The 27,549-nt window shown below is 33.6% G+C and overlaps 8 protein-coding genes and 5 pseudogenes across 13 annotated transcripts, besides 1 other annotated feature; 9 read left to right on the top strand and 4 right to left on the bottom strand.

Annotated features, from left to right (window-relative positions):
* Window positions 1-2,483: 2,483 nt before the first annotated feature.
* Window positions 2,484-24,320: a mobile genetic element.
* Window positions 6,070-6,684, top strand: TVAGG3_0405590 (uncharacterized protein; the record flags this gene model as incomplete). The annotated part of the gene is made up of 1 exon (XM_051232910.1): window positions 6,070-6,684. The coding sequence occupies one exon, from the start codon at window positions 6,070-6,072 to the stop codon at window positions 6,682-6,684; it is 615 nt and encodes a 204-aa protein (XP_051102640.1).
* Window positions 10,920-11,832, top strand: TVAGG3_0405580 (annotated as a pseudogene). Its single transcript has one exon. A coding segment is annotated over exon 1 (913 nt).
* On the top strand, window positions 12,500-13,056 carry TVAGG3_0405570 (annotated as a pseudogene). The gene has a single exon. A coding segment is annotated over exon 1 (557 nt).
* TVAGG3_0405560 (KilA, N-terminal/APSES-type HTH, DNA-binding family) lies at window positions 13,989-14,768 on the top strand (the record flags this gene model as incomplete). Its single annotated transcript, XM_051232909.1, has 1 exon — window positions 13,989-14,768. A coding segment is annotated over one exon (780 nt), but the record flags the coding sequence as incomplete, so codon positions are not given.
* Window positions 15,106-15,578, bottom strand: TVAGG3_0405550 (annotated as a pseudogene). Its single transcript has one exon. A coding segment is annotated over exon 1 (473 nt).
* On the top strand, window positions 16,888-17,947 carry TVAGG3_0405540 (organellar and viral DNA polymerase type B; the record flags this gene model as incomplete). Its single annotated transcript, XM_051232908.1, has 1 exon — window positions 16,888-17,947. A coding segment is annotated over one exon (1,060 nt), but the record flags the coding sequence as incomplete, so codon positions are not given.
* On the bottom strand, window positions 19,663-20,518 carry TVAGG3_0405530 (annotated as a pseudogene). Its single transcript has one exon. A coding segment is annotated over exon 1 (856 nt).
* Window positions 20,543-20,795, bottom strand: TVAGG3_0405520 (annotated as a pseudogene). The gene has a single exon. A coding segment is annotated over exon 1 (253 nt).
* Window positions 20,841-21,269, top strand: TVAGG3_0405510 (uncharacterized protein; the record flags this gene model as incomplete). Its single annotated transcript, XM_051232907.1, has 1 exon — window positions 20,841-21,269. One exon carries the CDS (start codon window positions 20,841-20,843, stop codon window positions 21,267-21,269), a length of 429 nt encoding a protein of 142 aa, XP_051102637.1.
* Window positions 21,270-21,487, top strand: TVAGG3_0405500 (uncharacterized protein; the record flags this gene model as incomplete). Its single annotated transcript, XM_051232906.1, has 1 exon — window positions 21,270-21,487. A coding segment is annotated over one exon (218 nt), but the record flags the coding sequence as incomplete, so codon positions are not given.
* Window positions 22,543-22,869, top strand: TVAGG3_0405490 (uncharacterized protein; the record flags this gene model as incomplete). Its single annotated transcript, XM_051232905.1, has 1 exon — window positions 22,543-22,869. One exon carries the CDS (start codon window positions 22,543-22,545, stop codon window positions 22,867-22,869), a length of 327 nt encoding a protein of 108 aa, XP_051102635.1.
* TVAGG3_0405480 (uncharacterized protein) lies at window positions 22,900-23,358 on the top strand (the record flags this gene model as incomplete). The annotated part of the gene is made up of 1 exon (XM_001311996.1): window positions 22,900-23,358. The coding sequence occupies one exon, from the start codon at window positions 22,900-22,902 to the stop codon at window positions 23,356-23,358; it is 459 nt and encodes a 152-aa protein (XP_001311997.1).
* Window positions 24,321-25,973: 1,653 nt separating the features above from the next.
* TVAGG3_0405460 (uncharacterized protein) lies at window positions 25,974-27,113 on the bottom strand (the record flags this gene model as incomplete). The annotated part of the gene is made up of 1 exon (XM_001311994.2): window positions 26,036-27,085. The coding sequence occupies one exon, from the start codon at window positions 27,083-27,085 to the stop codon at window positions 26,036-26,038; it is 1,050 nt and encodes a 349-aa protein (XP_001311995.2).
* Between the last annotated feature and the right edge of the window lie 436 nt (window positions 27,114-27,549).

Below are 27,549 nucleotides of genomic sequence, written 5' to 3'. Positions count from 1 at the left end.
CACCGACAAAGGTAATTTATTATCTATATAAAGGAGATTACCAGGCACCAAAATTCGAAATTCTTGGTACTACAAAGGTTGAATCCAAATTTAATATTAACCAAAAAATTCCAGTTAGTGCAAAATATGAATACAAGGTTGCACAAAAAACACTAAAGGCATTTTATGAATTTATCAATTTTAAGGGTGAAGTAGTCGATACAAAAGAAATTGACACATTCAAAACAGCTTCCAATAAAAAATACAAATCGTTTACTTCAAATATAGCACTTCCTTCAACAGCGGGAAAATATACACTTAAATTATATGCAAAGCAAGGGGAATATAATTCAACATCTGTTAAATATAGCATTGATGTTGAAGATCCCAATAGTAATTCTGGAATACAACTTGATTTCGTTGATGAAGTTTCTGATTCATTCGAAGTTAATAGGGAATATACTATCAAAGTAAAAATAAATTATTCAGATGATGAAACAGTTAAGATTGGAACAGGAATAGACAGTGTTGATCCTGAATATTCAGAAGTTAGATTAGACAATCATTATCTCGAAAAGGATTTCAAATTCAAGTTTAGTAGTGATAAATTAAATAAACAAGTTACAATAACAATTTATGCAAAAGATAGTTCAGATCAAACTGTTAATATATCAAAGACTATATCAGTGGTTACTGGATCTTCACCACTGCCAACTTTCATTCTCAACACAGATGACATTGATGAATATTATTACCATGATCAAGAAATTAATATTAATGCATCATATGGCATTGATCTCAATGGCAAAGAGGTCACAGCCAAGTATGAAATTAGAAACAATAAAACAAATGAAGTTGTTCTCAAAGGTGATATGGGATCGTTTACAACTACAGAAACTGAGAAAACCAAAATCCTCATTTTCAATATTTCAATCCCAGAACATGAATTTGTTTACAAACTCATTCTTAAAGCAGAATGTGATGATGTTTCATCTGATGAAATCATAAAAGAATTTTTTGTTTTGAATGAAAAGATCAAGTTAGAGTTTATCGGAGATACTCCAACTGTACTTGAAACAGGTATCAATTATATATTCCAAGTTAATATTACTGATCCTGATGATAACAACCTTACATTAACTAAAGGATTCAACGATACAACTTCTGGGGTAGAAACAATATTAAAGACAGAAAAATCAATGATTTATGATATATCAATCACTCCGAGTAGTAGTTTAGGCGGACATGTGATAACAATTTATCTAAATGTCAGCGATTCTGCTAGTGAGGTTTCTCTAAATCATACAGTTTCAATAGTTCATCAAAAACCAACACTTGAACTTTTTGAACCTCAAAATGAAACATTAATTATCAATCATGCGGATAATATAACCATCAATGGAACAATTGGTCTTGCTCTTGCAAACAAGACAGTTGAGGCAATATATGAAATATATAATGAATCGTCATCTCTTATTTCAACCGGAGTGTTAGGGTCAATGCGAACATCTACAACACACGAATTAGTTAAACAAGAATTCAATGGTTTTATTGAAGTTCCTGAAAGAGATAATGCATATTACAATGTGTCGATTTTTGCCAAATACGGAGATGTTTCTTCAATCATAAAATCTATTATTGTTCAAGTAATTAACAATAAAGTTCAATTGGAATTTTTAGGTGAAGTCCCAGATCGGTATGAAGTCAATAAGAATCTTTCAATTATGGCGAGAATTTCAGATCCAGATGATGACAGCCTTATGGTTGCTATGGGAATTAACGATAATAAATCCAAGTTCAAAAAAGTCAATTTAACAAATCATGTATTTGAACACGAATTTACGTACAAATTTGGAGAAACGCATATTAATAAAATTGCAACAATTTATATTTATGCAATGGATAGTTCAAATCAAACAGTGAACATTTCAAAAGAAATTTTGATAATTCCGGAACAGCCGGAATCATCAGCATCAACTTCCTCAACAGAAACAGAATCATCAACATCAACAGAATCATCGACTTCAACTTCCTCAACAGAAACAGAATCATCAACATCAACAGAATCATCAACATCAACTTCTTCAATATCAACATCAACAGAATCTTCAACATCATCAACATCAACTTCCTCAACAGAATCATCAACATTAACTTCATCAACAGAAACAGAATCATCAACATCAACAGAATCATCAACTTCATCAACAGAAACAGAATCATCAACTTCATCAACAGAAACAGAATCATCAACATCAACAGAATCTTCAACTTCCTCAACATCAATAGAATCATCAACGGAATCAGAATCATCGATATCATCAACATCATCAGAATCATCGACATCAACTTCCTCAATGGAATCAGAATCATCGATATCAACACCAGAGCTAGATGTAGAACCTTTACCAATACCAAAAGAAATACCAACACCTATACCAACAGTAATGCCAACACAGACACAGACCCAAGCACCTAAAACAAGTAATACAAAAGGAGATAATAGTTAGTATACTAGTCTTGGGTATGGTGGCACTGCGTTCCACCTTACCCAATACTTGTGAATTTGACACTTTACAAAACCGTTAACGTATATTTTACAACATGAACGCAAAAACTAATTTAACCTTAAATATTTACAAAGCCGCCAACCACTCACTCACTAACGAACTCACTAATGTAAAAATAAACGTTCTCACTATCGTTCTCACTAACGACTTCACTAATGTTCTCATAAATTTTCCTCAATATCTTCATCATCAGTGTTAACCCTATTGTAGTCATACTTGAAGCCATAAACTTTCTCTAACTTCTTAACGTACAATTTACATAACTTACCTTCGTCATCGTATGGTTTAATGATATAACTATTTCTATCTTTATACACAGTCAATGAAAAGTCAACTGGTCTCGGATGTATTTGAAAGAACATGTTATGCTCAGGAAGGAAGAATAAATGTTTAAATGTATGTTTGTTATATGTTTTGATTTGTATGAGTTGCTTTTGTTCTGTCATTACATCCAAATAAAATAAAAATAAAATAAAAAATAAACTTAAAAATTAATGATATCACCACCTCACACGTATGAAACATAGCACAAAAATATGTTTATGTAGAATGTTAGATCAACACGTTTCTAACCTCATTTCTAACCTGTTGAATTCATGCTTTATAACTCTCTTCCTTGGTTTCTTTTTAGTTGCTTTCTTCACGTCTGTCTCCAACTTGACTGTCTTTCTTCTTCGTCCGTAATGATACAGTTACTTCCACCAGTCAATGGGTCAAATGGTCTTTCGTAAGGATTTCCATACATTCCATAGGGACCATACGGAAGAACTACTGGTGGAGAAGAAACATTTTCTTTAGTTCCATCGAATCTATTTAAATGCATTGTTTCACCTTTCATCTGGTCATTAAAGTCTTTTGCGTGTTTTGCAAACTCATCGTCCTTTCCTAAAGCATTTTCTGACTCAGTCGCAACCAAATTGGATGCTTTATTTATGAGCCCTATTTTATTTAATCTTAACTTCTTTGCACCCAGCCTCCAATCTTCCCTTTATTTGCATCTAATGTCTTCGAAACCCTTCCTCCACTCATTTTATTTACTGCGTCATAAGCCCCAAGTGCTTTTGCTCCAAATGCTAATGCTTTTGTTCCCATTGCGCCTAAAGCTGTCCAAGCTACCATTTACACCATATTAAAATCATCTCTCTTCAATATTATCTCATAAAAGTTCTCGTTACTGGAGAAAGTCAATGAAACATAAACATTCTCATTCATAAACTTCTTTCTTATCTCATCTATACGCTTCAAAATGTCTGAACAATTGCTACATCTTCTACAAACAGTTATTTCATCATGAATGACCTTCAAGAACAAGCTCATTTAATATGCTATTAAAATCATCTCAATAATGAGTCCATCCTTTCCGTCTTTAGGTAGCACAACATCTTTCATTGAAGAAGGTTCGACAAGTCTTATGTTAAACTTACTGACAAAGTTGTTTATACTATAATGCTTCGGCGGCGAATACATGTAGTTTGAAAGACATAATATAGATTCTTCAGCAAATTCACTTATACTGGATTTTATAACAATGTTCTCACGAGACCAAATACCACAATTGACAATCTTTTAAGCAATCCTGCTGAACCTTCTACTGTAAACGTCGATGGTAACATTCCACGAAGGTCATCTATTGACATCTTTGAGTCACTGAATTTAAATATTTTCTTAAAGCAATCGTCATTATCTAACCATGCAATAGCTTTGAAGTTTTCATTCGAATATACATCTGCTTCATTAAATGTAAAACCTGACTTCTTTGCAGAGACGACTTTAAAATCTATTGCATTTGTTTCAAAATTATATACTATTGGTAACTTCTGAAGGTAATGGATGTCCTTCCGCAGTCAGTTGTTCTCTCACTACCGTTTGAAGCTTTGTGTTAAAAACTTTCATGTCATCTCCTGTGTCTAGGTTCACATACACAGCAACAGGAAAACTATCTTGCTTCTTTGTTTCATCATTATACCTCAAAACATTAAAGTTCTTCAATAATATTGTTCTTTCCTGCTGGAATACTTCTAACTTGTCTTATTTCAATAGCTTTCTCACCTCCTACATACTCTACCCAGTGTCTTGGATATTCATAAGTATACTGACTTTCTTGAATTTTGGTAGGTTTCATCATAACGTGTTCATAGTATATCTTTATACTCTTGTCAGTTAGACTCGGTGCTATGTTCTGAATATTTCTGACTTGCATTTTTAATGAAGATAAAATGAAGCATTTAATACATGACGTAGATGAAGACATGAATGAAAGCAGTGAAAAGCTCAACAGTTCTCTCATTCTTCCTTTCAGTAAGGACTATGATTTCTGTTCAAATGGTGTGTATTTCTATTGTGGAAAGATGGGTTCAGGTAAGACATTAACCTCATTCGTCTATACTCATAACAGAGCGTTTAGGAAACGACTCTTACTATGACCAAATCATTATATCAGCAACTTCAGACTCTATGGATTCAACAGCGAAAACATTTATGTCAAAAGTTCAAGCCTCTGTCGTTAAAGTTCCAGAGCGAACTCATTGAATTTCTTCAACGTTACATTCGACGTAAGAGAAATATTATGCTATTGTAGAGTTCATACAGTCAGGAATGCAAAAGACTTCAGAAGAGATGGAAAGAATTATTGACAAACACCACTTACGTCAATACTCAGGAGTTTACGATATGAAACGACTGACAAACTACATTCTATCAAAACTTTCAAAATACCCCTTCAAAAAGTATCCTTCAAACACTCTGCTCGTTTGTGACGACTTCGCCGGAAAAGGTTTAGTGTCAAAAGCAGACTCACCATTAGCTAACATCATAACTAAAGTCAGACATTACCACTTAACTGTAGCAATACTTATGCAAACATGGCGTTTCCTTGCTTTAAACATAAAACGTCTCATAACTGACTTCGTTATCTTTCAAGGTTTCTCACGCTATGATATTGAACTCATTGGAAACAGTCAGGTATAACATTACCTTTTGAAGAAATTTGGGAAGCATATAAGTCTCTCATCTCTCCTCGTTCATACCTTGAGATTCATATCATGACTAATACCATTAAAGTCAAAAATATTCCATGGGAACGACCAACATTGTTTTAAAGTTTAACCTTCAATTGACTGATGGTAAACAAATTCCATGCATCTCTGTCGCCATTTCTGTTAATATTTTTGCTGTCATTCATATCATCCACTTCCCCATCCGTTAGCTTTTGAGGATATGTGTTAGAATAGCTGTTCTTAAATGAAGGCTTTTCACCTTTGAGAGCATAAACTCTATAACTTTCTGCATACTTTATGTTTGAACCTCCTGAGCCATCATTGACATAAATTTTTATAGGCTTCCACCCTTTGTTCATATTCCTGCTTCTTCCCTTAGCTCTTTTGTTCAGTAGTTCTACATCTTTATACACAGCTCTGTCTCAGTGAATTCAACAATATTTTCATTCGTTAGCTTTACATTCAAACCCTTGTCGAGTATATTGTTCATTTCATACATATAAAAGGTTTTTATTCTATATGAAATGAGAAGCAAATCCATCTTAGCTGGTGCCGTTAATGTTCCAATTGAACCAACATCAAATGTTGACTCACGAACGACAAACAATATTGTCATAAAGAACTATAGTTCAGAGTGTTTGAAAGAAAAAGAACCAGAACTTAAGTCGGTGAATTTAAACTCAGCTTCAAACGCTAACGCTACATCAGATGTTAAGTTAGAGTATCCACCACTGGACCAAATTCTTTCAAGAGAAGCCAACGACAACCCTTACACAAATGTTCAAACAAATCCTTCAGATAACGTAGACCATTACCTTCTTCAGTTATACCAAACAATTTTACTCAAAGACGATAAGAAGCTTTTGACAAATCTTATAAGCAAGAACCAAATAATTCTAACAAAGGAGGACCTTGAAAATGTTATCTCACGAATAACAGGGAAACAATGTGTCATTGACTATCTCGACCCTGAAATCGAATGCTGTGGTCAAACTCCACTATTCATGAAAATAGGTAACATCCGCATCATTGAAACACCAGGAACTACAGGAGTTGAGTTTAAGTATAAATATTCGAACGAGTATACAAAACTATCTACTTACTATAAGCTTTGCTTGAAATATGTTTTAGTAAATTAAAGCAGTCAGGAGGGCTCTTTGAGCCCATCTTGGCGCTTTGCGCCGTCAGTCAAAAAAATTCAAGTTAGCAATTTGTAATATCTGTCCAAAACTTCTTCAACAGTATCGAACTCATCTTCATAATGCAAACCTAATCTTATTGACTTGGTGCAGTTTTCACTAACACAATATAGCGCTTTGCGCTCGGCGCCTTTGACGCCTTTTTCTGTTCTCTTGACTGGCATAACTAACTCATTTGTTTCATCAAACAGCAACAACCAAAGTTCATGACCTAATACATAACATTCATACTTTATATTTTTAGCTCTGAGTTCTCTTGTAAGCTGTTGCATTTAATATTTTCTAAAAAGTCAACTTCAACAGTCATTCGCACTGGTGCCTTCAGTTCTACAGGCTCTCCTTGAAAGTCAACAAGTCTGAATTGCATGTCTTTCAAATTATGAGGACTAATGCGAACCCATTTACCTAAATGAGTTGCTATGACAGGAACGTTTGGAATGAACATTGAATTGACTGCATAACAGAAGGATTTATATTCTACTGAACCTTTACTATTAACTCCTGAAATACCTGTGACATTAGCTATTTTTGACTCAACGTACAAACAATTACCATAACATACGTATGGAACAGATTTCATCTCAATCGTTTTGTCAACACTTTTCAAAGGAAATGTCATATGGTATGCTCCCAGAAGAAGTTGTACTCTATGACTCATTCTTGGTATCTTGAACTCTTTCTTGCTACTGAACTTCAATGTTCCCTCAGAAGAGAGTTCGACATCTATGTTGTCAATAGTTTCTTCATTTATGAGAGTATCTATGACTCCAGCAATTTTATCTATTCTGTACTCGGCTCTGTTAGGAAATGTTACAACACTTCTTTTGTCATCTATTTCAACTCATGAAATCTGTTTCATCTGTTATGACAAAAGTTGCGATAGTATTGAAGTCAACAACTCTGAAAGCAAGCGCTTCATTCTGAAGACCTAAGTTTGTTTGTAGCTTTACTGTCCCGTATTCGTTTGGGTCTGTACTTTGCAAATAGAACAACATTTTATTCTCATTAAAATATGACTATTGCTGCATATGCGTATGAAACAAATGAAGCAAGAAGAGCACATGAACTAGTAAACGAAAACTCAACTTTAACCATTGAAGGCAATGATTTAGTCATTGACGATGGAAAAACTAAAAAAGTCATTGATTTCGATACTTTTAACACTTATGACCCATTCATTACAACAAGCAAGGTTCCCATCATAAATGATGGAACGGTGCAATATATAAATTCTACAGTAGATGCCTCATTAGTGAAAGTATTAAATGTTCTCATTGAATTGTTAAAGAGCTTTCGATTTGACGACAACATTAAATGCCTAAAGAATTTAGTCATGAATGAGAACAATTCTCGGCGTTGCTGGTAGCAGTAATGATGTACACCTTATGACATTAGAATATTATAAGAACATAAAGATGAACTGAAAGGAGAGAAGGGTGACACGCGACTCAAGGACCACAAGGAATAAGGATACAAGGTACAAGAATACAAGGACTCAAGGCGAAAACGGTTTGGATGGAAAGGATGAAAGGATGGAAAAACTGCTAATCATGGATATGGGACTTATAAATACTGGTTTAACAGCTGCTTCATATAGTTCTTCAATACAAATCGGAAAGATATGGTGGCGGTACTTGGTGAAGAAGTTTTAAATGAGTTAAAATGCTTTGAACTTCATTTCAAATGGTTCGGATACTATTAAAATTTATCTGGTTGGATGCAAGAAACAAGGAGTCAAATAGATACTGTAAGACGTATAGAAACAATGCACGTACGGGATTGGATACTTTACGACAAGCACAAAATACACTAAAGGAAGCAAATGATATTCTTGTCAGTATCAGACATGCATGAAGATTGGTTAAAGGTATTGACAAATCTTTAAAAATCACAGTCAGTCTATTGCTGACTACAAGAAAATATAGATTTTTTACATAGTGCTATGGACGTACATGATGGAAGCATAAGGAACTTACTTATGCTAACAATAACTTACCAGGAACTATTAAAGCATTTATAAAGTTTTGTAAAACCGGTGCTCTAACATTTAGGTCTTGAGAGCAAGAGCATTGAAGTCAAGAGATGCAGAAACTCAAACAGAACTACAGAAGGAACTGAAACAACAGAAACTCCAAAAGAAACCAAACAACAGCTAATGAATATTGTTCAATATTTTCCAAGGTACTCTGTTCTCATTGCATACATTCAAGAAATACTTAAGAAAGCAGACTTGACTTTAGGAGAGATGATGAAAGTTCTGTATATCTTTCGTTCCAGTTTCAAATAGCAGAACTTTTGAGACAGATATGCTTAATGTATGACAACATCTCTGATTTCACAAGATATGATGACGACATGACCCCGAACATGGTGAAGAAAGTTTTACAAACATCCATTAAGACAGGAAAGGTTTTAACTCAAAGTCTCATTATTGACACAAAGATGGCGAAGTGGACGTTCTTCAAGAGCTGAAGAAAAATACTTCTTCGGGAGGTGGTGGTAGGCATGAACTTGAAATAAATGAGATAGAAGAGAAATTAGCCGAAAAGCAGATAAGAACATAAACACAATATCTCCGATATAAATGAACTTCAAGCTACATTAAATAGTAAAGCGGACAAAATGAACTTGACGCAATGAACAAGTTTTGAAATCTCATAAACACAACATCTCCGATATAAATGAACTTCAAGCTACATTAAATAGTAAAGCGGACAAGAACATGTTCATTATATAACTTCAGACGAACAGATTATAACGGACTACCATGGATATTTAACACGAAGTGATGAAGCGAAGACAAAAATGTTAATGAAAGAAGATATAAATACATTCGTGCTAAAGGTTATGACATAAGCTGTACTGTACAGTAATGATGTAGCTAAAGCACCAGAAGCATTTGGTTATACCGGTGAAATTTATGCCTCTACTTTCAATGTTAACGGTGTATTAGTTGAACCAAGATTTATGTTAAGAGTTAAGGCAAAAATAACGTTTGAAGATGCTATTAAAAGTAAAGCTGACAAAGTTGAATCGAAGCAACGAACAAAGTTTTGAAATCTCATAAACAAACATCTCCGATATAAATGAACTTCAAGCTACATTAGACAGTAAAGCTGACAAGAACCATACACATAAATCCTTCACTACTGTTAGAGCAGACGACATAATATTGAACTTTGACCTTGGTTCAAGTGCACCATTAGAAAATCCAAGTACAAGCGTAAAAGATACTCTTAACAGTTTAGATAAGAGTTGCAGGAACATTGAAAGTCATGCCAGAAACTTTGAAGCATATGAACTACCAATGTTAGATAAGAAAGCAGACAAAACTTATGTAGATGAAGAACTATCAAAGAAATTTTCGAAACCAGATACAATGACATTTACAACAGAAATTATAAATGGTGAACCAGCAACTCCATTTGAATTTGTTAGAGGTCTTCAACAGATACTTTTGAATTTTTCTTGATAATTCTATTGAACTAACATTACATTATAAAAGTGGAACAAATGCAACATTTCATCGGGAGATACATTCCAAATTATAATGACATAAGTTCTTAGAATATGTTTATAGAGTTATGAGCATATATGATTTAATATATCCTATAGGAGCTGTTTATACGTCTATGAATCCAATAAATCAAACACTTTATTTGGTGGTAGATGGTATGAAATAGTTGACAGTTTTTCCATTCTACACTAATACAGTCAATGAAGATGGGAGGTTCAAAGAAAAAGGTATTGAAAACCTTCCTTCACATATGCATAGGTTCAGTGGAAGAACATCTGTGGAAGGAAACCATTCACATTCAATAACAAAAAGAGGTTATACAAATCTTGCAGCGGGTTCGGATAGACAGGGAATGCATAGATATGATATCACAACTGACCCAAAGATGTTAGCACAGGTATTTTCTGTGGAACTGCAGGAAATCATACACATGTTGTAGCTGGTATTACAGACCCAGCAGGTAATGGAAAAGATTATATGCTCCTTATATAAACAATGCACGCTTGGATACGAGTTGGTTAAAATCTTTAACTTTACATAAAGAGCTTGAAAGAAGTATTCGAACAACATCCATGGAGGTCATTTAAGAAATTCAATGAAGCTGCAAAGAGTTGGGGATTTACTAACAGAGCTGAAGTGAAAAGGTTCTTTGACAAAAATGTTGTACATCAAACAAAAATAAACCTTACGACTACTTTTTACCAATTTACTCCAACACTCCTGACGCATACCAATTTGACACTCTCATTCAAAGCAGAAAAGGAGGACATAAACCATTCCTCATCTTCATAAATGTTAACACTCGTAAAGCATATGCATATCCAATGAAAAATAAAGGAACTCGTGAAGTGTTAAGAGTTTTACAAAGTTTGTAGCAGAACATAACCCAAGTACTTTAACATCAGACCAAGACAGTGCATACCTCAGCAATGAAATCACAGAATTTCTCATTAAGCATAACATAACTCACTACACTACTGAAGACCATAACCATAACATACTCGGCATCATAAACCGCTTCATAAGAACGCTCAGAGATTTAAATCAAGAGCGAGACTTTACCGAAGAAACAATGAAACATTTTCTCGAAGTATATAATTCCTCAACACATTCTACAACAGGACATACACCAAATTCAATGACACAACAACAAAAGAAAGTATATACAAAAGAAACGAAGCCAAACACAAAATATCAGAAATTCAACACAATTTACCCTCATTCCTGTACAAAAGTTCGTGTAGTTCTTGACGACAAACCGTTGACAAAGAAACGTTTAAGGTTAAGTAGAAACTATTATATCGTAGACTCTACACAAGGTAATGGATATCTTATAAAAGCTGCTGACGACTCCATAGCATTTTACCCTCGACATAAGTTAGTTGAAAGTAGTAATGGCAAACTTGCTGAAACCATTGACGAAGCAAGCGAGGAGTGGTTATTGAAATACTTGGCTACAACATAAACGATGACACTTATAAAGTAAGATATGAAGGAGGTGTTGAAGATGTTATACCATCTAAGAACTTGAGAGAGTCAAAGCCAACACATCTGGGACCATTAGAGCGGGAGTACTGGAAAGACAAAAATATGCCAGAAAGAATAAGAAAATTCTTCTAAACTTTTTCATTAGATGTAAATCAGACATGAATGAGAAAGTCATGATATCATTAATGGTACCATTTATTTACAAACCAAAAATAATGTTTATGTTAGAATGTTAGATCTAACACGTTTTCTAACCACTTTTCTAACATGGTCTAAAACTCTCGAAAATCATGAATTTTTGACATTTCCTTATGAAAGAAAAATAACGCTAATTTTTTTCTAAGAAAAATTTTTATCTTGTATGTAAAGATATGATTTCAACAATCGGCACAACAACAATTCAAACTACAGCACAAACTCGTTAGTCATGAATCCAACATCTATGTTAGTAGAGATGAAAAGCTTCATTCCTTCTTCATATACTTTCGAAACAAAAATCCAGAAGATAAAGCAAGAACTTTTAACAAGTAATTTAGACTGTAGTGCGAAAGATGAAACAAATGAACAGTATCTTTATGAAATGCAGGACATTATTGACCATTTACCCAAATTGCCTGAAATCCAACAACAAAAACTAACTATTCCTGAATTCGACGAAATTGAAGTCAAAACAACTGACTCAGTAGAAATAAAGAAGTTCATACGTAAAGTAATTATGAATTCCTTGGTTTTCATTGCAACCATAAAGTTATGGACAAAGATTGCGACATGGTTTATAAGAATGTTTCTGACATATATAAATCTGAAGAATTTAAGACCTACGATAACTTTGTTTCATTAGTTGCTGAATGTGTTTGGGAAATAAGAGATAAAGATAGAAGAGGCAAAGTATGGAACGAAAACTAAGACCCGCTATGTTTGAGATGAAGAGAGCAATTGACGCCTTAGGTTGTTTTAGCAGGTCAAATTTCAATGTATAACGCAAAAATGAACCCGCAATGTTCAAAATGTAAGGCAGCGATGAGGAATATAACTACTCCGTCAAAGAGATAGAAAGAATGAGAAACGACTATGCAGATTTAAAGAAAGAAGTAGAAAAGCCAGCAGAAGATAAAATGGACATGTTAGCATTTCTGAACAAAAATTATCCAACTGCTGACGATTTCCTTCTATCTGACGTCAAGAAGAAATATAAAGAAACCTTCGGCATTGTTAAAACATTCGATGTACTAAAAGAAGAAATAGAAGCTACAAAACTGTTTAAAGTCATGAACCATCGCAACATATACCATGTAAAACGCTTGTAAATAGTTATGTTAGAAAAGAGGTTAGAAAACGTGTTAGATCTAACATGCTAACATAAACATTATTTTTGCTGAATTCAGCACAAAATTCTGAGTAAAATGACATATGGCACGTGTCAAACCGTTGAGTTTTCACAAATTTTAAAAATTGCTGCGGAAAGTTCGTCAAAAAAGTGAAGGTTCCCGACGGTTTCAAACCGCCATACTTTACATGAAGATAGTTTACAATGTCAACTAAATATCATGTACGATAGAAACGGTTATGTAAAGTTTACATTTTGTAAAGTTTTGTCCTGATTCAAGACAAGTCTTGTATTTTTTCAGAACAAGTCTTGTATTTTTTCAGAACAAGTCTTGTATTTTTTTCAAGACAAATCTTGTCCTGATTCAGAACAAGTCTTGCACTTTTTAGTCAGTTTTTCTTGTAAAGTTCTCAAATTTGAGAACAATTGTCCTGATTCAAGACAAGTCTTGTATTTTTTCAGAACAAGTCTTGTATTTTTTCAGAACAAGTCTTGTATTTTTTCAAGACAAATCTTGTCCTGATTCAGAACAAGTCTTGCACTTTTTCAGGAAATCCTATCGTCTAACTTTACAAATGTCACTTTTTCAACATGATTGCATTTTGGTCGGGGAACAACTTTCTCTCAATTTTGTCACTTTTTTCTATCGTCGTGTTTTGTCACTTTTCCCTCAGGGTGTGTGTCAGAAAATATCCAAAATCTTTATAGCCTCGTATCTCCTTCAATTCTTGACGGCTTGACATGTATGACACACCATTCAATTCAGAATTATGTGCTGAATCTTATGACCTTCATTTGTTCGTGACTTCTTTTCACATATGTAACCCTGAATTTTTAACATTTCTTTAACACAGAAAAATAAAGTTAGTTTTATTTTTATTTATTTTTTTTATTTTGTATGTAAGGACAGATATGTCAACAACAGAGAACACAACAACTGCTATCGTTCATGAAGCCATAAATGAAGAATACGAGTGGGTTCAGTTTAACAAACAACTCCGTCTCATTCGTTCGGTCAAAGACGATATGTACCAAATGCAAAGTATTTTGAATGCTCTTCGTTCTACAAAGCAAGCATATCATTGGTTTGAAAACCAACAGACAAAAGAACTTTTAGAAGAATTTCCTCATATGTTTGCTTCCCTCGGAAAACCGAGGGAAGAGATTCCATTCGAAAATCGCAAGAATTTGGCTCCTTGTTTGAAAGGATATTATGTTCATAGACTTTTAGTAAATGCCGTAGCAATGTGGGCTTCACCTCGTTATGCTTGTTATATTTTCATGATGTTAGATGAAATTCATAGACAAGAACGTGGAGAGATGGAAAAGAAACTTCAAGCAAAAGATGAAGTCATTGAATCCAAAGACAAAAGCATACAGAAAAGAATACCACGTTCGGTACCAAAAGGAAAGGAAAAGAGTTATAAGTATATGATATATACTGAAGAGTTGGAGAAAGAAGAAGATAGAGATATGGTTATGTTGCATTTAGTCAGAAGAAACAACAAAAGCTTTTATGACCTTGCTAAGATTTACAAATCTGACAGAAACTGGTTCTATCGTGAAAACTTACCGATTTCAATGACACCGAATGAGCAAATAAAGGAAATTGTCAAAAATACTCTTCCTCAAACACACTATGACATCAAAGGTTGCACAATACTTACATTCAAAGAAGACTTAACATTACTGAAGGAAAAAATAACAGAATATTTCGATAACTTCAAAGAGGAAGAATAAAAAAATCTAAGCTAATTTTATTTTTTTTATAAAATTTTATCTCATATGAAAGAACATGAATTTAGAATATTCGGAACTCATGACAGAAGAAGAGAACGAACAACATGTAAAAGATTATGCAAAATTTCTGAAGACATACAAAGCATTTAAACAATATCTAAATGCTTCTAAAGATTATGCAAAATTTCTGAAGGTATATAAAGCTTATGAAAAAGCGTATGAAAAGTTTATACATTGGGGAATTGTTGTAAAATATCGATATGAAGACTAACCAAAAATATATTTTTGCTTAAATGACGTCAGGGTCAATTTCTTCAACCATTTCACTTCCTTCGTCAATGTCAATAGAAGCTTCTTCAACCTTTGGTAAGAACTTTTGTATAACATCTTTGTTCGTTATTGTTTTCAGAGATGAAGAATAATATTTCACATTTGTTTCACCCTTCTTATATTCTTTCTGTTCGGAAAGATTCATAGCAATACTGAAGAAGTCAATGTTGGAGTTCTTTATAATAGTATAATGAGTATCTTTGACATTCACGAAGAAACTCTTTTGTTTCAAAACTACTGCTAACTCTTGTGAAGTATAACGTTTGCGGTCAATGACGATAGCTAATGGTCTGACATACTGACCGAACTTAGATTCTTTCACAAACTTCTTGTTAAAGATAACATTAACGTTTGAAGCACCATTGAACTCATTCTTGATGCAGTAGCGAGAGCATTGTATGAAAAGAACTTGCAATCTTGCATGTGTTTCATTAAAATAAAAATATTAAATTATTTTGAAAAATAACTTAAAAAAATCTAATCTAATTTTTTCAAAAAATATTTTTTTATTTCCTACTAAAGATGTATCGGAAGTTGTCTAAGTTAGAACACTCGGAAATAAAACAACTTCTTACAGAAGCTAATATAGATGTTGCAAAGCATTACACAACAAACAAAAAGGCACTCGCTGACATCCTCAATGACTATAATGGTGAAATAACTTATGATAGAATTCATGAGTTCATAAAGCCGCAACGCGGCGAGGACGAAGTCCATGCAAGAGCATTTCCTTTAAATGACGTTGCTATTGACTTATATCATAGACGTTCAATACCTCATGAAGTAAGAAGAGAAATGTTTGACATAACAAATGCAAACGTTGGTCATACTCGTAAAGCTCTTTCACATGACGTTCGTCAAGAGATGTTTGACATAACAAATGCAAACGTTGGTGAAACAAGAAGAGCTGTACCACATGAAGTAAGAAGAGAAATGTTTGACATAACAAATGCAAACGTTGGTGAAAACGAAAGAGAGATGACACACTGAAACAACAGAGAAGAGAGATGTTTAAAAGTGCTATAGAACAAGTTCGCAAAGCTAATAATGTCATTCGTTCCATTGACGACAAACCAAAAGAAGGTGAGAGATGGTTAAAGAAAGATGAAGAAAATAGGAAGAGGAATGTGAAGTCAGGCAATAGACTCATTGACTTTAACATCGAAGCTTTAGATGAACCAAACAGAGACTACTTACACAAACATTTGGTAAGGTTTTCATGAGACTCTTAGAGAAAATTAAAATAAACTCCCAACAGAGATGGATGGTATGTTATAAACTTGGTGGAAAGTATGAATGTTCTACGTTAAACCTCAATAATATTGGAACATTACTACATCAGCTCTTGAAGGAGAACTTTATATCAGAGATAGAAGCAAATGCTGCAGGTATTGTTGAAATGCACTATGACTTCTTCTTGACAAACATAAAGAATCTTACGAAATAAAGATGTATGATTTAACAGAATATGAAGGCTTAACGATGTCAGATGTAAAGAAAGGCAAACCAAAAAAGAGACCATATAGAGATGAAAGCACACTGACAAATGACCAGAAAGCCATTTTGGAAGCTCTTAAGCAAACAGGGAAACAGCACTTATAGAAAGCTTTTGGAAAGAAATGGTGAAAAGAAGTTTTATAAGAAGAGAAGCGGTCAGTTCTGGAAGTATCTTTGCACATTACCTATAAATCTTGAACGCTACCAAATCTTCAATGAACTGAACAAAAGAACTGCAACACTTATGACAGAGGACAATTGTTTCGTTTATGCTTGCATTCAGGCTGGAGTAAATGAAGAAACTATTGACCACATGAGAGAAGTCATTCGTGTTAGAGACTTTCCTCAAAGTAAAGTACAAGAAATTTCTGACGCAACTGGTATAGCATTCAATGTTACCATTGGTTATTTCAATGACTCAAGACATAATGAAATAAAGAGATATATACCAAAAGAATGCGAAACTGTTAGAACTATTGACTTACTTCTTGTTGAAGACCACTACATGCTAAATGAAAGACTTCCAATGACAACATATTTCATTCGAAACTATAAAGAAATTCTCAAAGCTTGTGGTGGAATGAACATTGAGAAACAGATGAAGATTTATACAAAGAGAGAAGATAAATATGTAGTTCGTTATGATAGAACAACACCGTTATGGGATGTTATGAAAACATTGTGGGAGTGCAAATATTTCGAACCTATTTCTTATGGAGAACTTTTCACATATACTACTGACTTATATAAACAGAACCTTGCACCATTTAAAGATTTGACATATGCTCCAAAGTATTGTGTACAACTGAAGAAGAAAGCAGAGTCAAAAGAAGTAAATAAAGCTAAATGTAAATTCATACCTGAGCACGTTTTCTTTGCTGACTTTGAGTGTAGTACGGATGGCTTTCATAAAGCTTTTAACATCTGTTATGACAGTGAAGATGGTTCAGTTAGTGAAAGTATTTGGGGTCAAAACTGTGCAACAGAATTTTTGGAAAGACTTCCTGACAAGAGTTTAATATATTTCCATAACCTCAGTTATGACATAAACTTCATCTTAAGACACATGACAGAAGTGAAAGGAACTCCCATCATTAAAGGTTCACGAACAATGCAAATAACTGGTTTATATAAAGGACGGGCAATTATTATAAAAGACTCTTACAGTGTTATAAATAAGAAGCTTAAACTATTTCCTGCTATGTTTAACTTACAAACAGGACCGAAAGAAGTATTTCCATATAACTACTACAGCAGTGTTTTGTTAGCAAATGACAACAGAACTGGTGTCATTTCTGAAGCATGTAAGTTTATCCATGATGCAGATACATTTATGAAGAACATAGATTCCATCAAAGGTTGCAGAATAGATGAAAACCACTTCGACTTAGAAAAATATAGCACGTTTTACTGCAAACAAGATGTAAGAATTTTAAGAGAAGGTTTTGTAAAGTTCCGCAATGACTTATTGAAAGAGTTTGATTTAAACGTTTATGACTACGTTAGTATTTGTTCTATTGCTAACAAATTGTTTGAGAACAGAGTATACTTCCCGAATGGAAATCTTTATGACCTCTCAAATAAACCAAGAGAATTTATTTCGAGATGCATTCAAGGTGGAAGATGTATGTTGTCAGATAACATGAAACAAAAGAGCAAAAAGAAACTCATTGCTGACTTCGACACTGTTTCATTATATCCTTCAGCTATAGCAAGACTTTATACTTTAGAAGGTATTCCAAAAGTATTGAAGGAAGAAATGTTAAGCACAGAGTATCTCATGAGACATTTATTCGATGACGACCACAAAGGAAACCCATTGGTGAAAAGTTTATGTCTGGCTTCTTTGTTCTCATTAAATAACAGAGATTGGTATACCCAGACACTTTCATTTAATAGTTTGCGACCCTGAACTAAATCCAGAACTTAACGTTCCAAGAAGTTCAAACACTTGCTGTCTCATGTATGTTGACCATATAACATTACAAGACCTCATAAAATATCAAGGTGTCAAATGTGAAGTGTTGCAAGGATACTATTACGATGGAAACAGAGATATGAGAATAAGAGATGAAGTAAAGAAGTTGTTTGAGTTAAGGTTAAAGTATAAGAAAGAAGAAAACCCCTTACAAGAAATTATAAAACTCATTCTGAACAGCATTTATGGCAAAATATTCTATCTCCTATTGAGTCAAAAATAACCATAGTAGATGACAAAGATGCTATAAGATATGCTATAAGAAATTACAACCATATAGTGAAGTTCGAAGGTTTGGATGGTTCAGATAAAACTATTTTCAAGCTAACGAAAAGCATTTGCAGACACTTAACTTCTGTCCACTTGGTGTTAATATTCTGTCTATGTCAAAACGTATTATGAATGAAGTATTCTGTACTGCAGAGGACATGGACTTCAAATCTTTTACCAGGATACCGACAGTATGCACTTATATAATGAAGACATCCCAAAGCTTGCAGCAGAGTTTAAGAAGAGATATGGTCGCGAACTTATAGGAAAGAAACCTTGGTCAATTCATAGCGACTTTGCAGAAATAACACCTGGAAAACAAAGTTTAGCTTATAAAAGTATTTTCTGTGGAAAGAAGACCTACATAGACTTACTCACTAACGATTTAAATGAAGTTGCATTTCACTGCAGAATGAAAGGCGTGAAGCAAGATGTTATTGCTTTAACCGCTAATGAAATGTTTCCTGAAGCTATACAATGCTATTACAATGAAGATAAGAACATTCACATACCTGTTGGAACATATGACAAAGACTCTGAGTTCAGTTTAATGAAACTTTACAAAGCACTTCATGATGTCAAGAGATTGCATTCGACTTATGTAAGTCATGTCAACCTTGCTTTGCTGAAAAGTTCAACTTTTCAATAACGACTAAAACAAGCTTTATTCGTAAGTTGAAGTTCTGAGGTCATTTATTTTTGTCAGCAATGAGGTCATGAATGAGGTCATGAATGAGGTCATTCGTGATAAAAATAAAGCTAGCGTAGATTTTACAATACTGCGATGGTAGAGTTTAAGAGTTGTGCTTCAATGTAGAGACAGTCCTTCCCATCTGGAGGCAAGAACACTGGACATTTATGGTCATGAGTGGAGAACATGTCTATCCAAAACTCACGATTGAAGCCAGTTAATTTATAGTATTTAGGATTTGACAGTGGTGAAGTTCTTGTATGACCAATGAACTCATTTTCAACTCCTTTACTTAAGTTTGAATATAATATAGCTTGCTTTCTATCCCAAATGCCAGGTGTTACAATCTTTGAAAATTCATTTTTCCTCGGAAGCATTGCATCATAATTGAAAACATTCTTAAAATCATCACTTGGTTCGGAGATTTGAAATCTTATACGTAATGGATTTTTTTTCTCTTTAGCGACTTCATTGAATGGTGAGAATACAATGAATTGACAGTCATGAGTTCCATCTTCATTTTCATTAAATTCATAATGAAAGTCTATAAGTTGTGGCTGACTACCTTCTTCTTTCAGTTGTGCAAGAAACTCACGTAAAGGCTGTAAAGTTTGTACTTCAATGTTGAACTTTTCTCGAACATCTCATTAAATGAAATCATACATTGTTGCAATGTTGTATCGTCTTTAAAGTATTTGTATATGTGATGTTTTGGGCGCTTAAAGACTGTTCGTCATTTTCTATCTCGACTTGAAGTATAAAGTCAACCTTTCTGAAAGCACGTGTTATATACATAGATGTTATGCCAATGTACTTCTCTTCATTTATGTTCACAATCCAGTCTGTTGGAAACTTAAACGTTACTCTGTTCCCCTTTATTTTGACGTCAGGGTTTTCACTACTGAACACAACAGTTAAAGGTATTTGTCTATACATTTAATTCGGATAAAAATAAACCATTTACTCTTTCTTTGCTTCAGCTTCTTTAGCTTTTGCTTCTTCTCTAGCTTTTTTCGCCAGCAAACGTGGGTTCTTCTGTCTTCCAGCAGCTAATGCAGCAAGTTGTTTTTCACTAAGTTTTCTCTTTGGTCTCTCTGGCTTTTGTTCTTGTTTTTGTTCCTTCAGTTCGGATAAAATTTGCTCACGAATCTTTCTTCAATGCTTCAACATCTATGACCCCCTGGGTCTTGTCCGTAGGACTTGTCTGAGTCATTTGACTGCAGATAAAAAACAAAATTAAAACTTTAACCGATGTAAAATGAGCTTGTCAAAATCAGAGCGAGAGTCTATTATATTAAATGACGCAAGAGGAATACAACATCCTTTCTATTATGTAAGTCAGAGTAAAGATGGTAAAATATACGTAAGAAAAAGAAAGGTTCCATTAGCGAATGCAGAGAGTGACAACATTAAGGTGCATAGCACCGAGGGTGAAGCCCATATAAAACCTTCTATTCAAACTGAAAAGTCAATAGAACAAGAAGAAAAGAAGCCAGATGTTCTTTCAATAACGAACCAAGAGCTTATTGCAAAGTTCGTGAATTTCATTGAAAAACAAACCGAGTCAAAGAATCCTGACCCACCAGTGAAAGAAGTTGAGACAAAAGAGAATGTACAGTTCATTGAAAATGTCAAGAAACAACTTCCACCACGAATGCCAAGAAGAAGAGTGAGAATAATGAAGTAAATAGATATTTTTATCCGAAGTAAATACATGCAGAACGAACAGTTAAACGAATTTACTCCAGCAGAGCATATTCATCAGATTCGCTCATATTTCGATATCATAGACAATGCAGTTCAAATTGGTGACACTAATAGAAAATATTCTGACGCAAAGATTCCATCACAACCTGGAACTGCTAAAGATAACACATGGGTAACATTCAATCTCTCACCTCCTGGTGAAAATATGTTGGACCTTTACAATACATTCATTACGTATAAAATGGAAGGTCAATTTATTGCAGATAAAGAAATTGGTTCAGGTTCCAATAAACAAACCCACCAGGATTTTGGATTGGTTTCGATGACGCTTTCTATGCAGTTGCTGGATATCAAATCCTTGCAAATGGTCGTATCGTATATTCTCAAGACAACGCAAGAGAAGAAGCATATATAACTTCAAACTCACAAACTACCGAACAAATAAAGAAAGTAGATGTTTTCTCAAAGACTCGACATGAAGATGTATGGAGTCATTCGGGACATGCAGAACAGGACAAATTGTTAGTGGTCCAATTACAGCAGGAAAATCATTTGATTTTAAGCTTCGTTTAAGAATTCCTGTTAGAAGATTCCTTCCATTAGAAGCTATAAGATTTATTCCTGCATTTGCTGGTAACATTCAGCTTAAAGTAAAGTTCAGTAGCGACGCCTTACAATGCACATCTATATCTGTAAATGATATCATTGCTTTCAATCCAACTCTTAAAGTTGCATTTGCTTCAGATTCAAATCCACCGACAAATAAATTTGTTCCATGGAATGAACCATTCACTATGATAACGAAGGCAGTAGAAGCTAGTGGAACAGTTACTATTACAACTGTAAACCAGCAACTATTTCGAACAAAGATGGATTTTAATGAATGTTTCATTCATCCAAAGTCATTCTCTTTAGACCCTAACATTTATACAGAACTTGTAGAACATTATACAAACGAGGCTTTATGTTTTCCTGTTAAAGTTATGGATTGGATTCCTATGGACGGTTCATTCTCAAAGAATACAGATAGTTCAAGTGCAACATTTACAGCAGCTTATACGCCTATTAATGTTAAAAGTATTTGGGCACTATTTAGAAAGAAAGACAACTATTATGTTAATTTTGAGAACCCTAAGTTTAAATATCTTCAGCTTTCCATGGGAGCTTATGGAAATATGCCTGCAGAACCTGAAAAATCATATGGACCTGTATTTTATGAAATGGTTGCGAACGCCTGCAATACAAACAATGATATGATAGGATTTAATGAAGATGTTATGAGGTCATTGGTGGATGATGGTAGTGTGGAACATAAATGGGATAGCTATGACAACACACATTTCTTATGTGGTTTTCCAACAGAAGTGGACTTTTGCTTCCAACAAGGTCAAACATCTACTGCTCCAATAACATACAAATTGTCTGTTAAAGGACCTATTGAACTAGCAACTGAAAACGTACCAAAGCCACTTATTGGATTTATGAGGGATTGTTGCTTTGCCATTCAGGTGCGTGCTAATGGCATCCCCATAATAAGATTAGATGACTATAACTTAGCCACGGACGACAGTGAGGAATAAAGGATGAACATTTATTTTTAAAGCTTATAAATGAGTTCTTCATCAAGCTCTCGCGAACCTTCACCATCTATGAAACAAACTTTACCAAACGATTATGGAGCACCTATTGAATATTTCTTACGAGCTGCACAATGGCAAAGAGCAGTCTCACCAAGGTTAGGTGTTCCACCAGCTCCTGTCAAAAATAGCATTTGGTCAAGTCCTTATATAAAATATGGTCTCCCACTAGGTTTGCTAGCTACAGCAGGAGCAGTAATGATGTTGAAAAGAAATAAAGCAAATGTTATAAATAATACTGAAATAGCTGAAGTTAAACAAACTCCAACACCTTCGCCAAAACCAACGCCTTCACAAGCAAAACCTTCAATAACTCCTGAACCTATGGAAGTACAAACTCCTGTTCAAAAGTCAACTCCTAAACCGACTCCAACATTTAAACCAGAACCTACTCCTCAAATAAATCGTAAAACTCCTGCGTTTCCTTACTGAAAAAATAACGTTATTTTTATTTAATATTAAAATTTTTATTTGATTGAAATGACGACTAAAGTCACTGAAGCAATGAAACAAAAGTTTTTGGTAGAATACATTAAATCAGGAACTATTCCAGAAGGTTTTTACATTCATACTATGAAGGATGGTAGAGTTCAGTTTAGAAAGATAAAGCAACCATTAGATAGAGAAGGTATTTTGAGAAAGATTAAACTTCATGAGGACAACATTGCTGAACTTAAGAAGAAGTTAGAAGAGTTGGAGAAAGCAGACGACAGTGAGTTATAAAGCAATGAATTCAACAGGTTAGAAATGAGGTTAGAAAACGTGTTAGATCTAACATTCTAACATAAACATTATTTTTGTGCTATGTTTTCATACGTGTGAGGGTGGTGATATCATTAATTTTTAAGTTTATTTTTTATTTTATTTTTATTTTATTTGGATGTAATGACAGAACAAAAGCAACTCATACAAATCAAAACATATAACAAACATACATTTAAACATTTATTCTTCCTTCCTGAGCATAACATGTTCTTTCAAATACATCCGAGACCAGTTGACTTTTCATTGACTGTGTATAAAGATAGAAATAGTTATATCATTAAACCATACGATGACGAAGGTAAGTTATGTAAATTGTACGTTAAGAAGTTAGAGAAAGTTTATGGCTTCAAGTATGACTACAATAGGGTTAACACTGATGATGAAGATATTGAGGAAAATTTATGAGAACATTAGTGAAGTCGTTAGTGAGAACGATAGTGAGAACGTTTATTTTTACATTAGTGAGTTCGTTAGTGAAGTGGTTGGCGGCTTTGTAAATATTTAAGGTTAAATTAGTTTTTGCGTTCATGTTGTAAAATATACGTTAACGGTTTTGTAAAGTGTCAAATTCACAAGTATTGGGTAAGGTGGAACGCAGTGCCACCATACCCAAGACTAGTATACTAACTATAATCAACAGGATAAGGATGCCAAAAAGAGGAAGTTAGCATTAGGACTTGGTATTGGATTTGTATTTTTGATTCTATTGATCCTTGTCATTGTTGCGATTATTGTTCTCATTAAGAAGAAGGCGAAAAATGGAAATCAAGAAAATGACGATAAATCCATGGATATGATTGAAAACGAAACAGTATTCTATACAACTACGGGAGAAAATGCAACAGCAGATAATCCTCTATTTTCAACAGCTGAAATCGAAATGAATGATGAATTTGCCACAGATGCCGAAATTCAAGACTCTTTATAAATATAATTAACATGAAATATTATTATTTATTAAACACCTCAATTTCTAATGTTGCATGCTAAGATCAGTCATAATGTAAACCTCTCAATTTTATTGTCGTGGGAAGTATCTCAATTCCTTCAAAAAATTGAAAAACTATTTAATTTTAAAAATATAATACTTTTAATTAGTTAATTAATTGGAGATATTTTTAAAAAATCACTTTTGATAATACTTTTGAGAACTTTAATTAAAAAAATATATTCAAAAATATCCAGGATATCAAGAGGGAATTGTTCCTTATGAGGTATATAGTTATGATGTATACCTCATAAGGAACAATTCCCTCCTTAAAACGAGAAAACTTGTTCGAAATTGTTTATCATTTCGAACAAGTTTTCTCGTTTTTAATAAGAAACTAAAGGCTATGAGGCACTGATTATATATTAGTGCCTCACAGCCTTTAGTTTCTAATAGATAGCTGGGAAACTTTCTCCAAATGATAAGTTATTCAGAGAAAGTTTCCCAGCTATCAAGAGGGAATTGTTCCTTATGAGGTATATAGTTATGATGTATACCTCATAAGGAACAATTCCCTCCTTAAAATCGTAGACATTTTTATACTTATTAATCAACCATTCAAAATCATATTCCTCTGAAAAGTTATTTTATTAAAAATTTAGAATTTTAATAAATATAGAGTTTGAATTTCATACAATACCTATATATTTTCAATAATGGAATTTGAAAACCATTCTCAAAAGTTCTTAGAAAACCTTTTTTTCATTAATTTTAAGAAATCTGAGTATTAAATTAAGTGATAAATTCGTTTGACACTACTTTAATTTTTAAATTCAAAAAATTATATGTGCTTCTTAAAATGACTCAAAAAATTTTATTATAAAATAATATATAATATTAAAAATCCCACAACATTTTTTTTCTTTACATAATCGAACTTCCTCGATGATTAATTTCCACTCAATTTCTATCGTTGACCGAACTTAGCATGCAACAATTACATAAGATGATATAATTAAGAATGCAGACTTGGTAATTCTGAAGCCATTTTGGCAATTGTGACATTCATAATGTAATAAATTTCTCTATTTTTTTAAACAAATTCCGGAATTTCAATGAAATTGAGGACTAAATAAGGAGAAATAAGGAAATATGCATTCATGACAGATGATATATCTTTTACTGGCAAATGACAGCCAAAACGATATGGAAAATTCTAAAAAAACATCACATTTTAATTGAAAAAAATTTCAATGCGTCATTTGCCGACAAATGACATGTAAAATTGTCAAATTACAATTCCTTTTGAACCGATGAAATCTTGCAATTATTAAAGTAATAAAAGATATATGCTAAAATAGAGATGTTTTTAGACTTAATTTAATTGGAAACAGAATTTAATAAAAAATATATTTCTTAATTAACTTTTTCACCATCCTTTTGTGAATCGTTATTGTTATCTGCTGGCTCTTCCTGGTCATTTTGGGCATCCTGACCTTCATCTCCACGGAGAACTGCTTCATCTTCAGCCTGCTCTTTGGCTTCGCACTTGGCGATGAAGACACATGCAAGGATGCATGCGACAATAAGTAAAACAGCAATTACGATACCGATAATCTGACCAACGTTCAATTTCGTACTGATAGGAGTGATTTTTTCGTAAACAATCTTGTTGGATGAGTCGACAGTGTTCAAATTAAGGTCAGTAACGTCTTTGGAGGAGATCTTGAGCGTTGTTATATCACGATTATCAACTGTAACTTTATTAATGGTAGAATCGTAGGTGAGCTTGATGTGGGTGCCATTAGCAAGTGGTCTGATCGTAAGAGGAACAGTTAAATTAGAAATTGATAAATAGAACTGATTTGTGGTTTTATACTCAACGTAGGCATATTCTGAAACTGACACGGTGTATGTGAAGTTCTGGGAGTCACCTGGAGAGAAAACATTCGAAGAAATGTTAAGAGATTGGAGGAGATCTTCGCCACGGAGAGTTAAGTTCTTTGAATTCATTGTTTTGATAGCACTTGAGGCACCTGATAAAATATCTGTGGAGTGGACGTCTGTATGCCATGTGTATTGTCCTCCTTTTTCAATTTTAGAATCTGTAACAGAGATATCTGAAAAATGGAGATCCGAAAGGGTTTCGATCGAAGGGATTGTAGCTGTGAGCTTGTTAAGTGTGATTTTCTTTGTCTGAACTGAATCATCAAGCGAAAGTGTGATTGTATGAACGTCTCCACATGAAACAAAACTAACATCCTTTGTACCGATGGAAGCCTCGTTTACTGATGCACCATCCTTACCGATGTAAGCAGTGATTTGCTTTTGATTTGTGTTTAAAAGTTCTTCATTGAGGTCTGTGACTTCTGTTGTGACGGAATCTGGGCATCCTGTTGATCCTGCAAGTTTAAATACAGCAGCATTCGTGGAAGAAAAAGCTGCTTGAAGGAGAATGGTCAACATTATTAATGAATTGAAAATCAGATTTTAGAGGCTATCGTCCTTTTGGAAATGATTGGTTTTATAATAAATCTGATTTATTGTTGTCATAACATGAGATATTCATATCCGAAGTGTGAAATAAATTCAAAATGAAGGAGAAAATAAAATTGAGGTTGAAAATATTACTCGCTATATAATTCTATGAGAAGAATCATAACTTAACCAAATTTACGATTCTCAATCTTGAATCCTTTTTCTGAGAATACCCTTCAGAATTGACTTTTTTGATCGCAATAGGGTATCTGAACGCTACAGATAAAATTTGAATGATTAGACTTATGATAAATTTATCCAACCAATTGAATATTTTGATAAAAGTGACAATTCGATCAAATCTACTAGGCTTTCTAATAAAAGAGCAGAACTACAATATGCCAAGAAAATCTAAATAGAATTGGTCACTTTTTCTCTCAACCAGATGTAAT

This window comes from Trichomonas vaginalis, chromosome V (genome assembly GCF_026262505.1).
Source record: "Trichomonas vaginalis G3 chromosome V, whole genome shotgun sequence".
NCBI classification, from domain to species: Eukaryota; Parabasalia; order Trichomonadida; family Trichomonadidae; genus Trichomonas; species Trichomonas vaginalis.
Note: the sequence above shows the minus strand (reverse complement) of the source record. Positions and strands in the feature narration are given on the sequence as shown.